This window comes from Hipposideros armiger, unplaced genomic scaffold (assembly GCF_001890085.2).
Source record: "Hipposideros armiger isolate ML-2016 unplaced genomic scaffold, ASM189008v1 scaffold_919, whole genome shotgun sequence".
Taxonomy (NCBI): Eukaryota; Metazoa; Chordata; class Mammalia; order Chiroptera; family Hipposideridae; genus Hipposideros; species Hipposideros armiger.
The window spans coordinates 396,044-421,865 of record NW_017732269.1 but is presented as its reverse complement, the minus strand read 5'-3'; the positions used below and the strand labels follow the sequence as shown (position 1 = coordinate 421,865).

At 48.0% G+C, this 25,822-nt stretch overlaps 1 protein-coding gene across 3 annotated transcripts in view; it reads left to right on the top strand.

The window, feature by feature from the left end:
- LOC109375243 (inositol-pentakisphosphate 2-kinase) overlaps window positions 1–25,822 on the top strand; it is a 112,253-nt gene that overhangs the window by 75,842 nt on the left and 10,589 nt on the right. For all 3 annotated transcript variants that reach the window (XM_019630520.1, XM_019630519.1, XM_019630522.1), the window contains 9 exons: window positions 344–439; window positions 4,392–4,458; window positions 6,370–6,491; window positions 7,890–7,979; window positions 15,847–15,905; window positions 16,534–16,606; window positions 19,868–20,147; window positions 21,304–21,454; window positions 22,146–22,248. In XM_019630520.1, the coding sequence (XP_019486065.1) occupies window positions 344–439; window positions 4,392–4,458; window positions 6,370–6,491; window positions 7,890–7,979; window positions 15,847–15,905; window positions 16,534–16,606; window positions 19,868–20,147; window positions 21,304–21,454; window positions 22,146–22,248 (1,041 nt within the window). The remainder of the gene's footprint in view (window positions 1–343; window positions 440–4,391; window positions 4,459–6,369; window positions 6,492–7,889; window positions 7,980–15,846; window positions 15,906–16,533; window positions 16,607–19,867; window positions 20,148–21,303; window positions 21,455–22,145; window positions 22,249–25,822) is intronic.

Sequence of the window (25,822 nt, the reverse complement as noted above, 5' to 3'; positions counted from 1 at the left end):
CTAAGTACCTAATGACTTTTAGATGGGAGAGATTTTTAAAGTCAAATTCCTTAGGAGATGTGTATGGGCTGCTGGTGGAATCCACAATCCTCCTGGCAGTTGAGGAGGGTGGGCGCAGGTGTGGGTCACCTGGGGCCCTGGCTAGAATGCAGAGCTCCTGTGGGTCTGGCGTGTCTGTGGTGAGGCTCCCCTTCACCCAAGTCCAGGGCCGCGATCTTCTGTTTGTGGCCGCGGACGTGGCAGCCCTGTGTGTGCCGGGCTCGTGATGGAGTCAGAGTTTTCTCCCTCCAGCACATCCATGGAGGTCCGGGCATTGAGGCCTTTGTGTGCTTCTCTTTTACAGACCTCAGAAGAGATATTTCAGCACCTACAGAACATAGTGGACTTCAGCAAAAATGTCATGAAAGAGTTTTTGGGAGAGAACTATGTTCATTGTGGGGTAAGTGGTTTTTATGCATGTGGTCTAATCTCATGGGTACGATCTGTGTCAATAACTTTTTAGTTATAGTGTGGAATTCTGTGCTTAATGATATCTCCTCGCATTAGTTACAAAGTTTCCAAGTGCTTTTCTCATTTGCTGAATTGTGAGGTAGCAGAGCAGATAGTGTTCTTTCCATTTTCTAGCTGAAAAGCATGAAGTTCACGAAGACCATGTGAGACCCCCCAACTTGCCAGGACCCTCTGTCTCCACCACCCTCCCTTCATGGAGGCATACAGTTTGGTGATGGCTCGCGAGTGAGGTCCAGACAGCATCCCTGAGCCCTCTGCCTGCCTCTGCCTCAGGTGGTCTGCATTGCTGGCTCTTTCTGGTCTCATTGACCAGAGGTGTGCCTGTTATGGGCGAGGTCTGCTGTTGGACATGCGGGGAGCGGGCAGCGTAGGAGCTCAGTGGCCCTGCGGTCCTGGCAACCCTGAGTGCACGCCTGGGACAGCTCTTCTTATGTCTCAGCATCTGCTGGCCCTGCTGCGGGCCTTAGAGCAGAGCCCTGAACAAACTGGCAAAGGTGTCACTTTGAGCACAGAGAGCACTGCCTCCATTTTGCAAATATTGTACTTTGTGTCCATCCTGAAAACAGTGGTATTAAGGAGCTCGAGGGAAAGTTACTGTGAAGCTGAAGGATTGCCTGGCAAAGTAGAATTTAAATGGCTCTGCCAGCAAACATCCTCAAGGAGATTCCTCAACAAGCTGTGGGTGGTGTTGATGGGGCCCTCAAGGCTGCAGTCTCATCTGAAGGCATCAGAGCCTCCCAGGTGGCCCCGCTGTGGAGCTGGCAGGGCGACCTTCCAACGGACTCACCGCAGGGTTCTGAGGACCCTCGTGACTTGGCCCTGGCTCGCCAGTACGCACTGAGAGATGGCCTGGCCCAGAGTCGTGTCTGTCATTTCCACAGCGTCCTGGTGGCCCACAGCTCAGCCCTAAGCATTGTGGGAAGGACTGCACAGCAGCAGGACTCACCGGGGGCCACCCTGAGGGCTGGCACCACTCCCACTGAGGTATCCACTATCCAGTTGAATTGTGAGGCCCCACAGTTGAGCCTCCTTCACTGGGTGCCGCCTGCTTCTTACCTGGACGGTGTCTGAGTGAATGCAGAATGCCAACAACGGCCAGCTCCCTCCTTGAGGAAAGAGCGGACTTATCTGGCTGAATGGGAGCATTTCTCTGTCTTAAAGTGCTCGGGGGCTCTAGACCTTTCTCTTGGGTGGGGGGGGTGGTCAGCGTGAAGAAGGGTGGTGGAAGGCTCGGGGTTCCAGCTGAGGGTGGCCTGGCTGTGGGAAGAGCATCAGGGACCCCCTAGGGCCCTGGGCACATGCTCTGACTCCAGGTTTGGTCTAGTTTGTCCACAGTGGGTGGGGCTCTGGGTGTGTGAGGTGAGCCCAGAAGGTCCTGTTCTGGGAATATCCTTCCCACTGACAAACCTGCTCTGTGCGAACACAACACCAAAGTGAGCACAACCTGCTTTTCCTCCAGGTAGATGTGCTGCCCATAGAGGACTGCCACTCAGGCCCTGGCGTGGCTGAAATATGGACCACAGACCCAAATGTGGTCCGCACAGACCATGTTCAGGCATAACCAATACTTGTAAATGCCACTGTTTTCTGTGACCTCTGTCACGGATTAGGGCAGAATGGCGCCCTGGTGAAAGCTTTTCCCTCCTGCGTACCCTGGGACAAGATACAACCAGCACAGTGATGAGAGGCGAGGCCCAGTCAGAGTGACAGACACACCCCTTGTGCAGTGCTGCCTCTGGGCCTGCCCTGCTGGTTTGGGGACGGGTCTGGGCCAGTCTCTATGGGAGCTGGAGGTTCACAAACAGGGAAGAGGCTGTTTCCCTCATGCCTGCAGGTGTTTTGCATCTTAAATCCCGGGAGTAGCTGAGACACTGGTGGAATTTTAGAAGTTTTGCCCTGCTTTTGTGGAGCCAGTCCTCCTGAGGCTGGAGGCCACTGGGGCAGCCTTGACTTCACATTTAACTTGACTTGAGGGAAGCATTGCCAGGCCACTGCATGATGCGTGAGGGGATGCTGTTCTCCTGAGGGAGTGTTTAGAAGGCTGTAGACATGTTGCTCACCTGCCAGACCACCTCCAGCCTTGGCGGCCCCTTGTCCTCTGCAGCTTCCCTTCAACCCTTTCAGTGCGGGTGCCTGTCAGCAGGGAAGCTGATGTGGCTACACCTTCAAGTTACCTTCCGTGAGAGAATTCTGTAGTCTTAACTACAGTTTTTCCAAAGTTAATGCTTTGTGCAGGTGCCAGCTGAACACCCTGCTAACGACCGCTGTCCTCTTAGGTTCCGTAGGAGTTGTCTGTCTGTCCGTCAGGCAGGCAGGATGGCTGGATCATGTGGTTCATGAATCTGATCAAATGTTAGTAAATGCAGCCAAATGCTAAGAAGGACACTACTGGACACATCTTGTCTGACTTAAAACACAAATTGGAGTCACTCTAAAATCAGGAATTTAAGGCTGTTTAAAGAAATGCAGTTCTGCTTTTCACCTGGTGACTGGGCTTCGGCTGGGCGGTTCCCAGATGCGTGTTGAGAGTAGTTGAGCCTCTTGGGCTCTGGACTTGACCCCACCTGCTCCTCTCCACATTTCTGTAACAGCGTCAATGACTCCAGTGTCGTCCTGCGCTTCTTTTCCCAGCTGGAGAGTATGGGGACCGCACTGAACATGGGCCCTGCCCTCATGCTGTGTGGACCTCCATGTCTCCCGGAGAGAGGACTCAGACACAGTCTGTATCTTTCCCGCAGCATCTGCAGTCTGCCATCTGCACACTTCGTGCTTTCGGTTTCTTTGAAGTGAAGTGAGAACTTGGATTTTTGTGAGATGACCTAAGTTTTGGATTTGTATACTTCCCACTCTCTTCCAGTGTTTCACCTTACCTAATTCAGAACTAAATTTTTAGCAGCTCACCTTTTTTCGCTTACCATGTTTAGGTAAATGACAAAATCATTTAAGTTGGCACAGCCGGCTGGGAGGCAACGATTGACTGGACCGGAGCAGACTGCAGAAACATATCTGTGTGACAGGATGGCCACGGGCCCCTGGATTCATGTGACAGGGAGGGAAGCCATGGGCTAGCATGGGTACATCCATGTCACAGGGCAGTCACAGGCTGGTGGTGACACATAGGTGAGACAGGGTGGGATGGGCGTGAAGTGTCAGCGACAGGGTCCTGGCATTCTCATTCTAGGCTGGTCTCTTGCCTCCTCTTGGGACTTCTTCAGAAGTCAGAGCTCTGCCACCCTGGAAACACGAGGAAGATGGTGAGCAATGTGGATTAAATAAAAACTCTTAACGTCAGGAAATTGCAAAGAAACAGCGAAGTGTGGAGAAATTGCTATTCGTTTTTTGCCTAAATGCACTGACTATTGGCCACCCTGAGTCCTGTGGCTGATGGGCACACAGGACATCTCACCCGAAGAATAATACTCGATCAGACTTTCCCTTGAGCTGTCTCTCAGGTGGGAGTGTGGAAGCCTTGGGTTGTCTGCAGAGACAGCTGGTGAGGAATGTCTGTGCTGTCAGAGAACCACCTCAGCCTGCTTTGGCCCCACAGACTGAGAGGACCAGAGGTGCCATGTGAGGGGTGCCTGGTGGGGGCTGACTGGGTGACCCGGGCCGTGCTGCTGGTCACCACCGACGCGGACACCAGGCATGCTGAGGAGGACCTGTCGACCTTAGTGTCTCCTTTAATCTGGACGTGTCCTTAAGATAAAAGAGCAGCTTTTATTCTGAAGTCCCACATGCCGAGTATTTTTTTTCAATGTGCTAAACTATGCATAACATACAATTTACTATTTTAACCACTTCTAATTGTGCAGTTCTGTGGTATTAAGTATGTTCACATTGTTGGGTAACCCACACTGAGTATTTTGTATTTGTTCTTACAGGAAGTTGTTCAGCTGCCTTTAGATTTTGTGAAACAGCTTTGTTTAAAGATACAGTCTGAGAGACCAGGTAAGGGAGTCTAACTTACAAATTTTGTTTGTAATTTAAAACATCCCATTTGAAAAGTGTTTGACATTACTTCTCAGGTAGATGCCATTTTCAGCAATTCTTTTGCCAGAAAGATTATCGGGGTAGAAATCCTAAGGAGCTCATGCATACTGTTCTGGGCGTCAGATACCCAGGTCACTGCAGAGATTATATGACCAAGAAGTAGTTAATAAAAATAAATATGCATTTGGGAGAGAGAGAAGGAGCTGGAGGAGTTTGGGGAGACTTAGGGAAAGGAAAGTGGGCTACCGGGGGGCCTGGAGGGTTCAGAAGGAAAACCGGGGTAGATCCAAAAGCACAGAGGAGGGACCCTGGAGGGTCTGCAGCCTGAGGACCTTCTAGAATTCACCAGCCTGCTTATCCTCCTGGAGGAAGGCAATAGACGTGAATGTGGTGGGCGATACCTGCCCCCATCACCTCACATACCTTTCCACACCTTCTGTATCTCTCCTTTATCATTTCCCACCCCTCCCCCATTACCTGGAGCACCCTTACCCCGTCACCTTGCATTCCTGCTGCCATCACCTCAGGTACCTTTCCCCATCATCTTGTGTACCCTCAACCCCATCACCTCACGTACGTTCCTTTAACTTGGTCGTGGCAGTGATGACAGAAACTATGTTAAAGCCTTTCCTTTCATGGTCAGAGACAAAGATGTCAAGTCGTGTGACTGAGGATGGAAATGCCTCCTCCTAAAAGGTATGGCCAGGCAGTTAGGGCGTACAGTTGGCTGATATAAAATTCCTTCCTTCTTTGATTAGGAAGCAGAGCAAACAGGACACTGTGCCCAGGAGCCTCCGGTTTGGGGAGCATTGAGGAGCAGGGCCCTATGTGGGGATGAAGGAGGGCGTGGCCAGGTTAGGCCAGGACTGTCTTGGCTCTGATTTCCTTGTTTGGACTGAGACAGACTGGGGCTTGCTCTAGGGGTGTGCCATCCAACTGCTAATGCCGCTCAGTATCATTATTTTATAATTAGCAATTAAACTTCTATTACATGACAGTAATAGAACTGTGCCCCATGGTAATAATGATCGTAATCAACCTTGTTACGTGAAGGGAGGAAAGCCGACTTCTCCTGGGGTCTGGAGGCCACATGCGTCTTCTGTGACTGTCACCACACAGCTCCTAGTAGTCAGTGTTGAGGAAATAGTGGTGTTGGAGATTCTGAAGGGACCAGCTGTCACTGGAAGGTATAGGCTGCCACCTCCTTCCTCTCTGAGCTCCTGGGTTAAGGGAGTTGTGAAATTGGGGGGATGCCCTGAGATTGCCCTCACTTCTGATGACAGTTGCACATTTGGGGGTCCCTAAGGCCAACCTCAGGATCTGATAATTTGCTCGAAGGACCCATAGAACCCAGCTTCATGGTTCCGGCTTATCACAGCTAAGGGACACATTAAAAATAGCTGAGTGAAGAGGTGCTAGGGGCAGGTCCAGGGAGACCCTCATGGGCTTCCTGGTGTTTTCTCCCACTAGCGTCATGCAGGTAGCGCTTACTCCTTCCAGCAATGATGTGGGGCTCTGCGAGCTTGGGGGTGGTGGTGGTGGGGGGGTCAGGATTTGTTGGGGCTGGAGCATGCAGATGCAACTGACTGGATGCCCTCCATCTGCAGCCCCTTTGGAGGCTGAGCTGATACTGTGGGACCCACGCCCCCACCACGAATCACAGTGTGGCCCAAAGGCCCCAGGTGAACACGGACATTCCCCGGGCAGGACATCCCAGGCTTAGAGGTGACCTCCCAGGAGCTGGAGGCCAAGGACAGCCTTTTCTTAGGCAAGGCTGACCCTTCCCCATCAGGAAGCCGCCAAGTCGTGGGATGTTGTGGGATCATCTTGTATCTCTTGCACTGATCCTTGCACTGCTCTGTTTTCTAGAATCTCGCTGTGACAAGGACCTGGACACTCTCAGTGGTTATGCTCTGTGCCTTCCCAATTTAGCCAGACTTCAGACCTACCATTTTGCGGAGCACCGGCCAATTCTGTGTGTAGAGATCAAGGTGAAGTTTTGTCAAGGGAGAAGTGTGTGGGGAAAAAGGGAAAGGTTGGGCCAGGTTGTAAATCCTTATCTGTCTGGAGTACACTTTCCCACAGAAGCTCCTGGTAGTCCCCACACTGGGCCCCACAGCCCCTTCTCTGGGGCCCGCAGCTCCCAGAGACTCGGCTTGCTTCCCACTCCTTCCATGGATACTACCTGCACCTTGCTGTCTTAGTTCCTCCCACCTGCCAGACATGACCTTTAGATTTAGGCCCATTCCCAGTTGCTACGATGGGGAGCCAGCCAGGGACAAGCCCTGGTCAGTGGCCCGCAGAAGGAAGTATGTCAGGTTCCATCCTGTTTTCCTTAGAGGGTGCAGCCCACAGGCCCCCTCCTGACCTCCTTCCCTGCTGTGCCCCCTTGGCCACTTGGTGATACTGCATGCAGTACTCCAGGAGGTCAGTTCAAGGGTCGCTTTTTAGACTGGGTGGCACTCCGTTCCTTTGCTTCTGTCCTATTAAGAGAGACCTCCCCAGAGGCACAGAAGCCTGTGTGACTCAGGGCCCTGGTTTGTCTTGGACAGGTGTCCTGAGGGGGCAGACAAAGGGCATTACTCATCTAGTACAGGGCAGTGACTGCTGGATAAGGCCAGGCCCCTGGCTCCAGCTCTGCTGCCCAGTGTCCAGGGCAGCCGCCCATGTCTTCCTCAGGAAGCTTCCCAGGCATCCCACGCTGGTATCTGTCTCCTTCCTACAAATCTCTGGGTGTTGACTCAAAGTCATGCCCTTGGCCCTGAGCACTGTCAGCCCAGGGTGCTCAGTGGGGACTGATTATCTGCTTCCCCAACCAGAGGGCGAGTGTCTTAGGCATCAGAGACAACAGTGACATGGTCTTCAGTGCCCCAGTGCCAAGTACAAGTCTTGCTTGTTGTGGGTGCTGATAATCCAGGGCTTTTAGAAGACAGCTAGCGTTCCAGAGGTTCTGGGAGCCTAGCAACCGTCAGATGGCACTTTCCAGTTCATGAAGTCTTGTCAGAAGGAACGAGGGTTCTGCTCCTTGGACGTGGGAGCTTGGGGCAGGTCTGCAGTCCTTGAGTCTTTCCAGTCTCACTTGAATGAAAACACAAAGCTACTCTGTGTTGTACTTTTTTAGGCCAGCAATTGAGGTACCACTGTTCTTCCCCAGTGAGCATTCTGGCCTTGGATGCTCTAGCAGCAAGGAGATGTTTATGTGATGCAATGAAGGAAGCTGGAGAGAAAAGCATCTTGGGGATGTTTCTGTCTAACATGTTTCATGTTTCTTGTTTCTTGGGGATGTTTCTTGGGTGTTGCCCTCCATTATCTCGTAGTTAGTTATATGTCCACTTAAGGTGTGTGATTTCTCCCTAAGAAGTTTTTCTTCCTCACTTGTTTATCTGCAGCCAAAATGTGGGTTTATTCCTCTCTCCAGCGATGTTACGCATGAGATGAAGCATAAGGTGTGCCGTTACTGCATGCACCAGCACCTCAAGGTGAGAAGAGCCCAGCAGCAGGGCACCTCCATGCACAGATGCATGGCCGTGTGTGTGTGTGTGTGTGTGTGTGTGTGTGTGTGTGTGTGTGTGTGTGTGTGCGCGTGCCTGCGCACGTTCTTGGGCCTATGTGTGACCACCCAGAGTTTTCAGAAGAGTAGCAGATGATGTAGATATTTATATATACTTTTTATTTCACAAGTACTTCATGTTCACCTTTTCTTTGAAATCGAGATATAATTCTCTTACCTAAGATTCACCCTTTTAAAGTATGTAATTCAGTGTACTTAAGTGTACTCACAGATTTGTGCAGCCTTGCTCTAATTCCAGAACATTGTCATCACCTCAAAAAGAAGCCCTGTCCCCAGGAGCAGTCACTGTCTGATCTGCTGTGCTTCCATCCCCTGTTAACCATGTCTCTGTGGCTTTACCTGTTCTGGACGTTTCACATAAATGGAATAAAAAAAATATGTGGCCTTTTGTGATTATCTTCTTTCATTTAGCAAATGTTTTTGAAGATTCTTCCATGTTGACGCAATATCAGCACTTCATTCCTTTTCTGGCTGAGTAACATTCCATTGTGTAGGAACATTTTGTTCATCCATTTATCTACTGAGGGACAGACATATGGTTGTTTCCACCTTTGGTTACTGTGACTAATGTTGCTGCGAACATGCGTGTACATGTGCTGGTTTGAATCTGTTTTCAGGTCTCTTGGGTAGATTCTTCGGAGTGGAATTGCTGGGTCTTAGGGGAATTCTATGTTTAACTCTTTGAGAAACATCACACTGTTTTCCCCAGCTGCTGCACCATTTTGTATTCCCACAGCAATGTGTGAGGGTTCTAATTTCTCCACATCCTCGCTAACCCTTGTTATCCCTGTTTGTGGGCACAGCCATCCCAATGGGCGTGAAGTGGCATCTCATTGTGGTTTTCATTTGCATTCCCCAACAGTGATGTTTAGCATCTTTTCATGTGCTTTTCATGTACGTCTTTGGAGAGATGTCTATTCAGGTCCTCTGCCCCATTTTTGAATCAGGTTGTTTGTTTTTCTGTTGTAGTGTTTTAGGGGTTCTCTATATATTCTGGACATTAATCTCTTATCAGATATGTGATTGGCAAATAGTTTCTACCATTCTGTCTGTTGTCTTCTCTGTTGATAGTGTCCTTTGGTGCACAAAGTTTTTAATTTTGGTAAAGTCCAGTTTGTGTACTTTTTCTTTTGTTGCCTGTGCTTTTGATAACATTCCAAGAGATCTTTGCCTAATCCAAGGTCATGGAGGTTTTTCCTTATGTTTTCTGCTAAGAGTTTTATAGTTTTATCTCTTATGTTTACATCTTTGATCCTTTTTGAGTTAATTTTTGTATATGGTGTTGGGTAAGTGTTCAAGATCATTCTTTTGCATGTGGATACCAGTTGTATTGCACCATTTGTTGAAAAGACTGTTCTTTTTCCACTGAATGTTTTTGGAGCCCTTATTGCAGATCTTTTGGCCATGTATATGATGAGTTATTTACTGGCTTTCTATTTTATTGGTCTGTATGTCAGTCTTTATGCCAGCACCACACTCTTTTGATTGCCGTAGCTTTGTAGTGAGTTTTGAAATCAGGAAGTATTAGTCCTCCAGCTTTGTTCTTCTTTTCCAAGATTGTTTTGGCTATTTGGGGCCAAATTACATATGAATTTGAGGATTGTATTTTTCATTTTTGCAAAACATGACTTGGAATTTTGATAGAAATTGCAGGAATCTGTAGATCACTTTGCGTAGTATTGCCATTTTAACAATGTTAAGTCTTAAAATCCATGAATACAGGCTGTCTTTCCACTTATTAAAGTTTTCTTTAATTTCTTCCAACTTTTTGTAGTTTTTAGTGTACAAGTCTTTTACCACTTTGATTAAGTTTATTTCTAGTTATATTATTCTTTTGTAATGTTGTAAATGTGATTATAAATGGAATTGCTTCCTTAATTTCCTTTTTGGAGTGTTCATTGCTGGTGTATAGAAACACAGCTAATTTTTGTGTGATGATCTTGTACGCTGTAACCTTGCTAAATTTCTTATTAGCTGTAGTAGCCTTCTTGTAGATTCTTTGAAATTTTCTATGTATAGGATCACGGCATTTGTGAATAGAGAGTTCTACTTCCTCCTTTCCAATTTTGATGCCTTTAGCTTCTTAATTTCCTCAAAGAAACCAGCTGGTACTTTTGATAGGGATCCCATTAAACTGCAGATCAATTTGGGAGGTATTGCCACCTGAACAGTATTAATACTCTGTGAACAACAGGATGTTTTTGCATTTATTTAGGTCTTTAATTTCTTTCAGTGATTTTTTATAGTTTCAGTGTATAAGTCTTATACTTCTTTGTTAAATTTATTCTTAAGTATTTTATTTGTTTGGATGCTATTGTAATTGGAATTTTCTTATATTTCATTTTCATGTTGTTTATTGCATAGCAATACAATTGATTTTTAAAATACATATTTTTTTAATTGTTGTGAAATTTATCATTTTAACCATTACAGTTCACTGGCATTAAGTATATTTACACTGTTGTGCAACCATCACTACCATCCATCTCTAAAACATTTTCATCTTACAAAACTGAAACTCACTCCCCATTAAACTACTCTACATTTTTTCCTTCCCTCAGCCCCTGGGAACCACCATTGTAGTTTCTATGAATTTGACTACTATTGGTACCTCATATAAGTGGAATCATACAGTATTTGTCCTTCTGTGACTGGTGCATTTTACTTAGCATAATGTCTTCAAGGTTCATTCATGCTGTAGCATCTTCAAGGTTCATCCATGCTGTAGCACGTGTCACAAAGAATTCCGTTCCTTTTTAAGGCTGGATAATATTTCATTGAATGTATATACCACATTTTGTTTATCTAGTCATCCATCCATTGAACTTGGGTTGCTTCCACCTTTTGGCTATTGTGAATAATGCTGCTATGAACACGGGTGTACAAATATCTCTTTGAGACCCTGCTTCCAATTCTTTTGCGTATATACCCAGAAATAGAATTGCTGGATCATTTGGTAATTTTGTTTTTACTTATGAGGAACCGCCGTACTGTTGTCCACAGCGACTGCACCATTTTACATTTCCACCAGAGTACACAAGAGTTCCAGTTTCCCCACATCCTTCCCAACACTTGCTATTTTCTGTCTTTGATAGTAGCCATCCTAATGGGTGTGTGGTTAAGAAATACAATTGATTTTTGCATATTGATTTCTGTTTTTAATGGCAAAGAGGCTTACTTTGTAGGTAGAGCGCACAATGACAAATGTGTGTCTTCTACCTATTCATGCTGTGCTCCAACCCCTAACTAGTGCAGGATCCTTTCACAGTTGGGACATTTCTTCTCTTAAGGTGACTGTAGCTCGTGACAGATGTGATGTTAACAGTCCCTCTTAGACTGTGGTCAGCTGTCAAAGTTCTTCTGATGGAGGGTAGGGACTGGAGTGAGGTTGGGTCTCGGGTATCCTCTGAAAAAATGGAGATAGAATGCCAACTCTAGTAACCCCTCTGTGTGGCCAGCTTCTGACTCAGCTCCTCTAAAGCATTTTTTCTGTTCCCTTCCATTGGAACACTCACTGGTCCAACTTCCCAAAGCCAAGGCAAGGGTTGGAATTTCTTCTACTTGGCTCATTGATACTTAAGACCCAGTCAATCAGAAAAAAATGCAGTTTTGATCATCATTGGCCCACCAACCTTATCTTATATTTTTCAGTGTTCAGTGGAAACACAGAAACAACTCTAGGTATTCTAAGCAGAAAAGTACAGAAAAATGAGTGTTTGTAGACTCATTGGAAAACCGGAAAAGTGAGCCATAGGTTGTCTTCTAGGAATCAGAACACCAGAGAACTGACCCACCAGGGAGCTACAGCCTTTACTGTCATCAGGAAGGTAGTGGAGAATCAGGATAAAGCTACTGAATTCCAGAACACCCTGCATAACTGGAATCCAGGGATCAGGAGACCCTCACAGGCTCCACTGCCTCTGGAGAACCTCGGAACTAAAGATTGGACCCTGGAACATCTGAAGAAAAATACCACACAGAATGGGTGCCTACTGTGTGCTGTATATTGAGCTTTTATCTTGTCACCCTTGATGATCTTGTTTATTTTTATTTATTTTTGTGGTTTCTTAGGATTTTCTGTATACATGATCAGATCACTTGCAGATAGAGATAGTTCTAGTTCTTTCTTTCCAGTCTGGATGCTCTTTATTTGTTTTTCTTGTCTAATTTCTCTGGTTTGAACTTGCAGTACAATGTTGTATAGAAGTAGCAAGAGTGGACATCCTTATTTTAGGGGGAAAGCTTTCAGGTTTTTACCATAGAGTGTAATGTTCGCTATGAGTTTGTTATAAATGTCCTTTTTGAGTCTTTTTTTTTTTTTTAAATCATGGAAGGATGTTGGATTTTGTCAAATACTTGCCCTATATCTATTGAAATGATCATGAGGTGTTTTCCTTTTTCTATTAACATGGTGTATTACATTGATTGATTTTCATGTTGAACCACGCTTGTATTTCTAGGATAAATCCTACTTGTTTATAGGTGTAGAATCCCTTTCACATGTTGCTGAATGTCATTTGTTAGTTTTTATAAAGGATGTTTTCATAGGGGACATGGGTTGTCATCATTTTTTTTTTTTTCTTTTCTAGTAATGTTTTTGTCTTGTTTTGGTACCTGGGTGATAACTGGCTTCGTAGAGTGAATTAGGAAGTGTTTCTCTCCACTTTTCAATTTTTCTGGAAGAGTTTGAGTATTAGTGTTGATTCTTTAAATATTTGAAATAATTCACTAGTGAATCCCTCTCATCCTAAGTTTCCCTTTGTTGGAAGATTTTTGATTACCAGTTCAGTCTCTTGTTATTGGTCTTTGGACAGTTTTTTATGATCTGTTTAGGTGTGCATCTCTTGGATTTTATCTTAAAATTCACTGATTGTTTCTTCTGCCTACTAAGATCTGTTGTTAAGCCCCTCTAGTGACTTTTTCATTTTAGTTATTGTACTTTTCAACTGCAGAATTTCTATTTGGTTCTCTTTTATAAATTCTGTCTCTATTGATAGTCTCTGTTTATTAAGACATTGTTCCCCTTGTTTCCTTTAGATCTTTGTCCTTGTTTTCCTTTAGCTCTAAGCATATTTACAGTAGCTGGTTTACAGTTTTTGTATAATAAGTTCAGTGTCTGAGCTTCTTCAGGGACAGCCTGTTGTTTGCTTTTTTTCCTGTATATGGATTATACTTTATTGTTGCTTTGCATGTCTTGTAATGATTTACTGAAAACAGGCATTTTGAGTAATATAATGTAGCCATTTTGGAAATCAGGTTCTACAACCTCTATAGGATTTGTTATTGCTGCTTGTTGTAATTGTTATTGTTTTTTTAGTGACCTTTCTGTGCTAACTTTGAGAAATCTTTTTTTGTTGTGTGTGGCCTCTGAAGTCTCTGCTCGGTTAGCTTAGTGGGCAGCTAATGGTTTGACAGATTTTCTTAAATGCCCGAAACCAGTAAGCCTGTCAGGCTTTGCCAGGGCCTCATGTGCCTGCTGAGGCTGCCATCGACCCTCAGCAGGACAGTGCAGCTCTGCCTTAGCCTGCACTTCCACAGCCACAGAAGAGCAGAGGTGGGGCCTTCGGGGCTCTCTGGAGCCTATGCGTGACCTCCATGCTCAAGGTGTGCTGGAGTTTTCAGAGCCTTGTGTGCTTCTCACTCCTCACCTTCTTCTTTTCAGCTTTAGGTTTAGCCTATTGTTTGCCACAACTGTTATCCACTATCTCAGGCAGTTTTGAAGTTAATATTTTTCATAAATGCCCCCGGGAGGAAATGCCCTGATTGTACCTGGTAAGCTCTGAAATAGGTCAATGAAGACAGGAAACCAAGAGACTGGTCAAATAATGACCATTCTCTGGGAATGTGGCTTTGGAGACGCTCCCAACCTGTTTAGCCCCCTTTGGAGGGCTGCCAGGCTTATGTTTTCACCATGACTGGGGCTGTTGGAACTAGAGAGAGCGGGGGTGGGAATAGGGCATTAAAAGTTCCACAGAATTCACTGTTCTTATTTAAACTTGGCTGTTTTTCTTGAATAAATGTTCCCCAGATTGTTGCAAGCCTCTGGTTAATTTTCAGAGTTCTGAAAATTTTGATTCTCACAGTTTCTCATTACCCACACAGAGGAGAGAATTTCCAGAAGTCCTTACTCTACCATTTTTGCTGATGTACCCTGTCTCTTCTTTGTGGTGTTATAACTTGCTAGGCTCTTAGGGAAAAGCAAATATATGAGCCATTCCCTTTAGGAGATGGTTTTCATGGTCACCATTCGTTTTCAACATATATGATGGATTTTTAAAGACTATTTTTTACTCTGAAGCAATACCTTCTCATTTAACTGAGAAAATATGGAATTGTATAAATGAGGTCACCTGCCTTCCCAGAGGTCACTTATGTTGTCAGTTTACATCCTTCCACACTTCTTTCCGTGCCAACAAAAATACATGTTGTTCAAGTGGAAATGAGGTGTTGCCTGTCTCCACACGTATTCTGATGTGTGCTCGCATGTACATGTAAACACATTTCTAAAGCAAACATGGGAAAGGTCCACAATAATTGTTCTGATAATTGCTTTTTTCACTTAAAGAATCCTTGGGGATTGTTTGTTGTGTATCCTTTAAGGCTTTTTATATATGCATGTATAGATGCACAGAACCTTTTTTTTTTAACAAAATGACGTCATATGCTTCATTCTGCCAGTTGCTTTTTTTCTTGACTAAATCTTGATGATTTTTAGCTGCTCTGCCTCTTTCTGTTAGTGGCTGCATATCATTTATTCATTCCTTCATTCATGTGGCCTGCTGATCCTTGCCCATGAAAGCAGAGGTGCTGTGATTTACTTAGCTGTCTCTAGGTCTTGCTGTCAGGCAGCAGTGAACGTCCTTGACCTTGTGATTCCTTGCGGATTTGCCAGGTCAGGGGACACCCACATTTTAAATTTTTAAATTTTTTTATTTAAAGATTTTTATTGGGGATTTGGGGGGTTGGGAACAGTGCTGGGGAATTGGGGGAAGGGGAACAGACAAGTTGCTGTCGTTTTATTCTTCAGTCTAGTTGTGGAGGATGTTGCTTCACTAGCCCAAGTTGGCACCATCATTGCGCTCTTCCCGGACAAGGCAGATCAGTCGCTGGCTTCTGGACGGCCACTCAGCAGCTGCTGGCTGCTCACGCTGGCTGCTGGCTACACATGGTAGCCCATGGCAACCCACTGCAGCAGGAGCTACAGCCTATGCCGCCGCCAGTGTCTCACGGCAGCCCAGCTCCAGGTTGAGCTGTTGTTCAGCATTTTAGCTGTAGAGGGCAGTGTCACTGGCCCTCAAATGTGGGATCCGAACTGGGGCCCTCTGGCATCCCAAGCCAGTTCTCAACCAACGTGCCACTCGTCCGGCCCACACATTTTAAATTTTGATGGAAACCCGCAAGTTGCCTTTCAAAAGATCGTGTCAATTTTTTTTCTCGCCAACAACATGAAATTACTTGTTAGCCACACCCTCCCCTTCTTGGATATTATAATTTGAAAGATTTGTTTATCTGATGACCAAAGTTTAGCCATATAATTTAAAAAGGTACTTCTGCTGCTTCCATGCTCACATGTAGGGCTGGGTTGGCAGCCACATGAGGCTTTCCGAGGAGGGCCAAGGTTTCCTGGTTTGGAGTCAGCCCTCTACCCCAGCTCGAGATGTGCAACTGGAGGTAGCATCTGCTGAGAACTTCGTCATCTTAGTCTGTTCTGTGTTAGAGTTAGCCCAGTGCTGCCCCCAATCCAGTCATTGACACACGTGGTGGTTTCTTAACAGGTGGCAACTGGGAAGTGGAAGCAGATAAGTAAATACTGTCCCCTCGATCTCTACTCAGGGTAAGAGAACACATCTACTTTGTCCCTAGTGCTGCCTTCCCTGGAGGTGGGGACATTCTGTGAGGGGGGGATCATCGGGGATGTTCCATGAAGGGGGACCATGGGGGACATTCTGTGAGGGGGGATCATGGGGGGTGTTCCGTGAGGGGGGACCGTGGAGGGCATTCCGTGAGGGGGAGCCATGGGGAGTATCTGTGAGGGGGGACCGTGGGTGGGGCTTTCTGTGGGGTGAAGTTCTTATGATGAGGGGTTGGTGTGGGAAGGGTGTTCTGTGAGGTGGGGTCAGGCAGGCATTCTGAGAGGTGGGGGCTTCTGGCCTGCATATAACCAGGGCCCTGGGCAGGGCTCAGGCTCTTGCCTGGGATCAGGGTTGCCTCTGTAGGTTCCTATAGGTTACTTGTGGGAGCCAGTAGCTAGGGAGATGTTGCCACGGGGAAGGGGCCCAGAGCAGGATGGGGATTAGGAGCAAGGATTGGGTTCCTCTGCGAGGAGAGCTGGGGAGAATGTGGCTTCTTAACCCACAAAACTCAGATACCTGGAGCAGCCACTCCCGGGCATGTCCCCTAAGCTACAGCAGGTGAATGCAAAGACTGCTTGTAATCCCATCAGTAAACCTTTCCCCTTTTAGAAATAAACAGAGAATGTACTTTGCCCTGAAAAGCTTGTTGCAGGAGGCACAGAACAACTTAAAGATATTTAAGGTAAGTGTGACTTCTGTTCTATGGGGTGGAACCAGCGGGTCTTGGACTGAGCCAGGTGAAGTGGCCCTCTGGTGCCTGACGGGTCCCTGTGACCTTGTAGACGAGGGCATCTGGACTGGGTCTGGTTTGGCATGGTCCTCTGAGTCCTTTTTCCAAGGCCCATTCCACTGGTACAACATGCTATGATCCCTCGGGTATGTGATATCGACTCCTTGACCACTGGGTGGCCTCAGGCTCCCCTGATGCACAGAACCTGACTCTGGTTCTTGGGTGAGGATGGCACTGATGTGGTCAGGCTGCGTCTCAGTCATCCGGTGTGTCCCTGAGGCCTGTGTGGTTGAGGTGGGAGCAGGAGCTGCATGGCACAACCTGGCAGGTGGCTACACCTGTGTATTCGCTCCTGGTTAACTTGGGGAACTTGTAATTTGCATACCTCCTTTTCAGTCAGTGAATTCTCACAGTCTGGCAGCTCTGATCATCCTGTGTCCTGGCCATGTAAGGAAAGAGTTCTGCACATGGAACATTCACCATCTGGCACAGGCATCTTTAGCTTCCTCATTGCCACCCGCACTGGTGCCCTGGCCTGGTGCTAGCAGGAGTGGGGTCATCAGAAGGGGTGAGGAAAGAAGGGGGGCAGGGCTGGCCCAGACCTGGAGGAGAGCTAGGTATGGCCTTTGTTGGAAATGGGTCCCTTGGGGTTCCCCTTGTCATCTCCTTTTCTCCTTGCCACTGACTCTGTCCCCCGTTCCGCTTCTGTCCTAATTAAGTGTGATACATATGTGAGAGTTTGCGGCAGGCTCAGGCTTGCAGGCCTGAGATCTGAGTAGAGAAGCAGGGCTGTTGGATCCTGTGCCCTGTGCCCTCTGCATCCAGCTCTGTGGATGGCGCCGTTCTACACACTGGCTGCCCCTAAGGGGGTTCGGGTGTGCGGGTGGAGGGGGGTCTAGTCTTGACTCGCTTCCCCTCATCTGGCTCAGAAATCTGATCAGAGTGAATGGACTTTACCCCATCTGCCTCCACCTTCCCAAATCTAGAAAAGGAAGGCATATTTCAAAATCAGTTTATATTTTTAATTCTTATAAAGACTTCAACAATTTTATGTTTAAATTCTAAGGATAAATTTCCTTTCATCTGGGATTTAATTGGAACCCATGGTAAGGTTTGCATTTTGTCCCACGTGGACCCTTTACTGCTGCCCCCGCCTGGGCTGGTCTGTCAGCCCATAGTTAAGCTGAGTGGTGGGTCTGGCTCGGCCCCTGGACAGACTGCCGGGCAGGGCTTGGGCCCTGGGCCTGAGAACCCAACTGTCTGCTGCTTCTGTTGAAGTCAGTGTGAAAGAAAATCCGGAGATCGAGCTAATAGTTTCACAAGAGATGGATTAAGAGAAGGGATGCAGAATGGCTTTCTAAGATAATACCAGGAGCAATGAGGACATTGCCCCAAGTGCCATCACCTCTGACAAGCACGCTCTGACTCTGAAGCCCACGCCTTCTGTCATGAAGTTCAAGGGTGGAGAGATTTCCTGGGTCACGGTTGGTGCCACCATTGTTCATACTCCACAGCTGTAGCTCTGTCCACCCCAACACTGGTCAAACTTGGATGATGGCTCTCTGCCAAATGTCACATGAGGTCCTTAAGCAACTGTATTTGTACATGTAAAAGTCCCACCTGTTCGGATTGCAGACACTGGGGAAGGGGCCTCCTGCTTCCAGGGTCACTCAGCCGCGCGTGGGCTAGGAGGAGGGATCAGCTGGCTGCCGCCCATGGTGCCCAGTTTTGGTTCAGCACTGCCTCTCTGCCTGCTTTCCTCCTGGGAGCTCCTGCCTTCCCTTTCGTGGCACAGCCTCCTCCCACCGTAAGACCCATATCAAGGTCAGGATTCCTCTGGCCCTGTGCCTAAAGTAGCCTCTGTGTTTCCCCATCGTCCTGGACCACTTGGAGAGCTCTGACAGTGCCAACAAGTGCTTCTCAGGGGCGGCACCATGCTGCTGAATCCCAGGACCTTGCCAAAGGAGGAATACCCTGGCCACACTCCTTGGTGGATTGAGTTGACGCCCACCTGCCGCCTGGGGGCACAGCAGGGATTGCCCTCATCTATATTATCTACTGCTGTGTAACAGTCACTTACCATCTCACAGTCCCTTTGGCCAGGAATTGAGCAGCATAGGTGATTCTGATTCAGGGTCCCTTGGAGGCTGCATCCCGTCAGAAGACTTGACTGGGGCCAGAGTCTCTGCTCCCAAGAAGGCGCCCCCGCCCCAGTCTTGGCAGGAGGCCTTCATTCCTGGCCACTAGGGGTTCCGTGGGGCTGCTTAACACAGTGGCCATGATCAGAGAAGAGAGCCTCCAAGATGGAAGCCAGGCATCTTTTAAACAGAATTGTGCAGGGAGGTGCTGTTGCTTTGCCCATATTCTGTCGGTCACACAGACCAAACCTCCAGTGTGCAGAGGACTATAGAGTGTGAGTATCAGGGATGGGGGTCATTGGGGACCATCCCAGAAGCTGCTGACCACACCATCTCACAGACAAAGAAATTAGAGGCAAAGGGTCTGCCACTCCACTGGGTTCGGCTCCTCTGGGTTCGGTGGACCAGGGTTCTCTTAGGGGCTTTCCCAACAGATACCATGGACCTCCTGACCCCGTAAAGGTCATAGGGTTGGGTCCACGGGTGTCCCTGGGAACATCGGTGCCATAAAGAGTTTCTTTGCTGGACTTGGACTTAGAAGACAGGATGGCCTCGAAGACGAAGAACTCTACACTAGAGATGCTGGTGGCCTCACTGGCCCTGGGGAGAGCCTGGCCCAGCCCATTGCAGAGGACCGAAGGCCTCTGGAAATCTGGCCGCCTACAGACATCCACACTGGCCCAGAAGCGTCCCTGCTCTCAGAGTATGACTGACACCATGTGTCCTTCAGGAGCACAGGTGTCATGCAGCCTCTCGAGTACTGGGCTGGGGTCTTTGGGAGTTTGGGCTGAGTTTGCTGCCAACATGCTGCATGTTCTGGTCTGAGGGTTTGCATTTCAGGCCAGGACTCTGGTCTTCAGTGTTTGAGACCTTGTCTTCTTTTCCACATTCCAGTGGGATTTGCCTCTTGGTCAATGACAGGGTGCCTGAGGGTGGGTTTCCCCCTGGGCCACAATGTGCAAGGACCCCAGAGTGGGCAAATATATGGTGTCAGGTCCCTTTGCCTGCCCAGGGTGGGGACAGAGGTGACCCCGTGTTGGCAGTGTCACTTCCCTGTCCCTTTTCCCTCCTGAAGAACGGGGAGCTGATCTATGGCTGCAAGGACGCCCGGAGCCCTGCGGCGGACTGGAGTGAGCTGGCACATCACCTGAAGCCTTTCTTCTTCCCATCTAATGGCCTGGCAAGCGGGCCCCACTGCACGAGGGCCGTGATACGGGAGCTGGTGCGTGTCATCACTCGGGTGCTGCTCAGCGGCTCAGACAAGGGCTGGGCGAGTGCCATGAAGCTGGGGCCCGGGTCGCGGGGCCCATGTGTCTGCGAAGCCAGCCCTTTCCGCAGGAGCCTGCGTCACCAAGGTAGGCCAGGTGGGCGGTGGGCGAGTAGGCCGAGCCTGGATGAGGCCTGCATGGGTCCTGCCTGGCATCATGGGGCTTCTGTGGGAGTACCCTGGGCCCTGGCAGGGCTCCCCAAAGACAGCCCCTGCCTCTCAGCCCCATTAGGGAGACTCCCTTTTTCATCTTCAGTCTGGGTTTGTAAATTGCATTACATGTTTGGGTTGTAGGGTTCCCCTAAAACACCATCCCACATGCCTGTACCTCCTCTGCAGTTTCCTAATGGCTTTCTTCATTATGCTAGTTCATCCTCTCGGTGATCCTGGGAGTAGGTTCCTTGGCCTGTTTTTTGCACACAGAGAACTGAGGCACAGGAGTTGGAGCCCCACAGCGCAGGCCTTTCAGGGTGGGGGTGGCCGCAGTGGCCTGCGGTTTGCAGACAGGCGTGAACACACGCCTATGGGGCTTATGTCCCTGGGCACCTGCTGCTGGAAGCCTCATTCATCACAGACTCCCAGTGACTGGCTGTTTGAACTTCAAGGTGGTCTGGTAGCTGGTTTGGGTTTTTGTCATGAGTGTTTGTGGGCTTCTCCTTCTCCCCTTTGTCATCTACTGACAGCTCCACAACACACTTGGGTCTGTGGAGCTGTAGCCAGGTACGGATTTGGGGCTGACTAGGAGGACTGTGATTCTTCAGTGTCTGTGCTAAGAGCCCTGTGATCTCTCAGAGCCCTCGGAGGCTGTGTGACCTCGGAGGACAGCAGCCCTACCCCGTGTGGCTTATAGGTGTTTTTGCCGTGCGGCCATCCAAGCACAACAGATCACCAGTGTCCCTGTGTGGCCACCCCAACTCTCCATGTGGGCTGTGGCTCCACAGACGTGGTTGTGCAGATTTGGGGGTGTCAACACAGTCATTTTAAATTTTATGCCTGTGATGAGTGTTATTTAGACCGAGGGTTATCTCCAAGCTTAGAGCTGGCTGGAGTGATGGAGTTGAAGGGTGCTGAGATGGAACAGAGGCCCAGCAAGACGTGGGCACCTGCCCTTTCCTTTGGGCTTGGCCCCAGGCACATGCCAGCAGCCACCACTACTCCACTCCGTGGGCCAGGGTGCAGCCTGTGCCACCGCCTTCTGCAGTCTTGGATAGTAAACCTCTTGTTTTCCCCTCATGTTCTGGTAGGAAGAAGCAGCATGGAGCGCTCAGGGTTACCGAAGGGCTGTCTTCTGTACAAAACCCTCCAGGTGCAGAAGCTGGACCTGCTGGACATCGAGGGCCTCTACCCTCTGTACCGGCGGGTTGAGCGCTACCTGGAGGAGTTTCCTGAGCAGAGGTGAGCCTTGGGCCATGGTGCTCCTGCCCCTCCTGGGCCCCTGTGGGGCCCCAAACAGCCCTGAGGGTGAGATGGGGAGAATAGCACAGGCCTCCCAGGAGGCTGACCCACTCTGGCCGCCTCCCTTCCTTGCCCCCAGGTGTCAGGCCCCACACAGGGATTCAGTACTGCCTGAAGGAGGATCAGGGTACCTTCAAATCGATGGTCACTGGCCCGTTTCTGGAAAAGAAAGCACATCCTGTGACTGACAGCAGGCCGTTCCGTCCTGAGTGGGGCCAAGCCTGCAGGGGGCAGTGCTGCTCCACGGCCACAGCCTCTTCCCCAGGCCTGGTGTGGGGCGCCTCCCTTCTTGAGCATCCGGGGCCTCCTGATGGGTCGCTGGGGTCTACACCTGTGGCGTGTGGGGGGCTGGGACCCCCTTCACCCCACTGTCCCTTCACTGGGGTCTCTGACCCTGACGCCATTTGGATGCTATTTGTCAGAAACAAGTCACGTCCAGCCTCTGGTTCCCGGGTTCTGGTCTTGCAAGTTTTCTTTAAAGCTTTGATGCTTTAGGACAAAGTGTAGCATTAGGAAGAAGATCCCTTAGGTGTTCTTTAAAACCAGACGTGTGATTGTTAAATTGTTAGCAGTTTAAGAAACAATTTCCAGTCCGCTATCTCATCCTGATTTTCTGTGCCTTTTCCTTCAGAAAAACATTGCAAATAGATGGGCCTTATGATGAAGCGTTTTACCAGAAGCTGCTCGATCTCTCCACTGAGGATGATGGGACAGTGGCTTTTGCGCTTACAAAGGTGGGTGGACCTTTCTGGAAACACACTGTGTGCTCCTTAGGCTCTTAACAACACTATGTTGGGGTTTTACTGGGAATTGTTGTTTCCCTCTACCCCTGATGGTTAAAACAGAAAAACTGGGGATTAAAAAAAAAAAAGCTAGTTTCCCCCAGGTGGACTGATTCAGGTGAGGATTTGTTCACTTGGCTCCAGCCACCCCGGGGCCAGCCCTCTCCACATCCCCGTGCTGGGGTCCAGGACCTGAGTTCATTGCTCTGGGCTTCCTTCTCAGCAGCCTTAGAACCAGCTGGCGCCAACCATCTCTCTCCCTGCAGCCCTTACTGGGGCCCAGACCCCCTCACCCGTGGCTGGAGCGGGGATGGGGGCTTCCTTCCCCCAGATCTCAGGCCAAGGGGCAGCCTGGGACAATCTCTTAGGAAAGAGGCCCAGTTCTATTCTTTCTGGTTCTGTCAAATCAGGGAATTCAGAGGCTCCATGAACTTGGATAGAAAAAAAATTACATCTTTTACTAACCTCTGACTGAAATTTAGTGTTTCCTTCCATTATGAATATGGCAGCAACCACTGTAAGGTCACAGGACCCCCAACCATACCACGCGAAACCAGATGTTAGCATTTCACACTGGCTGGGGCAGACACTTCATGGAAGCTTTGCATTTGCCACTCCTGAGGTTTTGTTACGTAGTTCTGTGTAACACGTTGTAAAAAGCTTGGTATCTGATATGATCACCTTCTGTATTTTATTTTCTGCATTTAAAAATGTTTTTCTGAGAGGGATCCGTCGGCTTCACTGGGCTGCCAGAGGTGTTGTTAGATGCTAGAATGGTTAAAGAATCCTTTTCTAGTGGGAGCAAGGTAACAAAAGGCGAGAACAAAACGGAGTGACCTCCTTCTCTGCGTGCATGTGGGCAGTGCCCTGGAGCCCTTGGTTCACCTGCCCTGGCGCTGACGATGTGTCTGGTTCCCACTGTGTCTCTGGCCGAGGCTGGCTGCTCCATGTTCTGCAGCCATCAGGTTTTTGAGGATGAGGACTGAGGAGGTTACCTCCAAAGGCAGAGCTGTCCTCAACGTGGGGAGGGATCCAAAATGGGGCCTCTGCCTCAGAATAACGTGACCAAATCTGCCCTCTGTTGTCTGCAACTTGGGTACATTGATTTAGGAATAAATAACAGCATCACTTCTTTTTCCAAGGATGGAAACATAGTACCTTACTTCCTTTTTTATACAGTTCTATAGTTTTCAAAGTTCCTACTAAATAAGCACTTTTTAATTTTATTTCAGTTTTTAACCTCATATGTAAACATAATCTTGTAAGAGATTCAAGCAGTCATTACACAGCTCTCTGAAGGGCTAAAATGAGTGCGTTGGGAGAGCATGAACACTGGCGCAGAGATGCTGGTGGGGAGTAGAGGGGGCACCAGCCACTCCGGCAAACAGTGTGGCAGCTTCATCCAAACTAAACACGCAGCAGTGCTGCTGGGCACTTGTCACAGAGAAGGGGAGACTTTGCTTGCCCTACACTCTGTACAGGAGTGTGCCTAGCACCTTACACAGTTATGCCAGCTCAGCCTGGACACGACCCAAGTGTCTGTCAGCAGGTGACTACAACAGGCACAAACCGGCACTGCTGGGCAATGAAAAGCAACAAACTGGACACACACACAACGCTGGGGGAATGCCAAGGGGACTGCACTGACTGATGAAAGCCAATCCCCAAAGGTCACAAACTTGATTCTATTTAGAGGACATTCTTGAAATCACAAGGATGCGTTGTTGCCATGGGCTGGGGAGAAGGTAGAAGGAAAGTGGGTGTGGCTATAGAAGTATCTGAGCAGTGATGGAACTGCTTGTATCTGGACTGTGCTTCTGGGTGCACGAACCTACACGTGTGATAACACACACACACACTCACTCTTACACACTCACTCTCACACTCTCTCATACACACTCACATACTCACTGTCATACATACTCACCCACTCACACACACACATGCCACTCGGGGAATTTGTCCACATTACATGCATTGTTCACCGGCGTGTATGAATGTAACGTGGCTTGAGGTGTCTGTTGGAATACCAGGGTCCCTCTCTGTCCTAACGAGTTAGGTTCTGTGCTTGGAATCAGAAGAGGGCTGTTCTGGGGAGCAGCTTGAGAACATTCCTCCAACACAGGCTGTTAAAGTTCTTTCTGGAAGGCAGTGTATCTAATGTACCTCTGACAAAATGAAAGAGGAGGGATATTGTCTTCATTTTCAGACTCAGGACCCTGCCGCTCAGAGGACTTGTGCTTGCTGTCTGTTGTGCAGTATTCTGCAGCAGGAGTCAGCACACTTCTTCTATAAAGGGCCAGATAGTAACTGCTTTAGACTTTCTAGGCCATCTGGTCTCTGTGGCAGGTCCTCGTCTTTGCCATTGTTGCTCAGAAGCAGCCACAGATAACATACGAGCACCGCTGTCCGGTCAAACCATCAAGTAAGTGGCGGGCTAGATCTGGCTCCCAGCTGCAGTTTGCTGACCTCTGTTCACTTCTGCTTGTTAGTGTTTATGTTCCATGTTTTTCTGTTAGTTTGGAAGTTACACCTTGTTTATATTATTTTAGTGGTTACTTGTCCACTTTGACCGTTCATATTTAAAGTCTAAAGTCAGTCCATAACTTAACCACCCCCCATACTGTTCAAGCCCGGCCACACAAACATGCAGTGTAAGGACATGAGATATTTAATACTTTGATTCCAGTTCTGTCTCCCAACATACATGCAGTTCTTGTCTGCAATTCTATTTGTCTGGCTCTTTTTTAAAATCACAATTTACATTATTATTTTATACAGAGGTTTGTTTAGCGCTATCATGTGTTCGCCTGTATCTTTATCCAACATTCTTGCATCTCAGATCTTTCCTGTTTTCCCCTTTTTTATTAACAGCTTTATTGAGGTACAACTTACATACCATACAATTTACCTGCTTCAAGTGTGCAATTCAGTGGTTTTTCCTAGATTCACAGATATGTGCAACCATTCACCATAGTCAATTTTAGAACATTTTCATCAACTCAAAAAGAAATGCTGTACCCTTTAGCTGTCATCCCTTTATCTCCCCATCACCCCCAGCCCCAAGCAATCACTAACCTGCTTCCTGTCTCTATTTGTCTGTTGCAGACATTGCATGTACATGGAGTCATTCAATATGTGGTCCTTTATGACTGGCTTTTTTCACTTAGCATAGTGTTTTCAAAGTTCATCTGTGTTGTAGCATACATATATCCATACTTTATTCCTTTTTATGGGTGGATAATATTCCATTGACATATATCCATACTTTATTCCTTTTTATGGGTGAATAATATTCCATTGTATAGATATATTACATTTTATTTATCCATTCATCAGTTGGTGGATATTTGGGTTCTTTCTACTTTTTGGCTACTGTGACTAACATGGGTGTAAATATTTGTGTACAAATGTTTGTGTGGACGTTTTTTTTTTTTTGTTTTTTTTTTAAAGATTTTTATTGGGGAATTGGGGGGATGGGAACAGTGCTGGGGAATTGGGGAAAGGGGAACAGACAAGTTGCTGT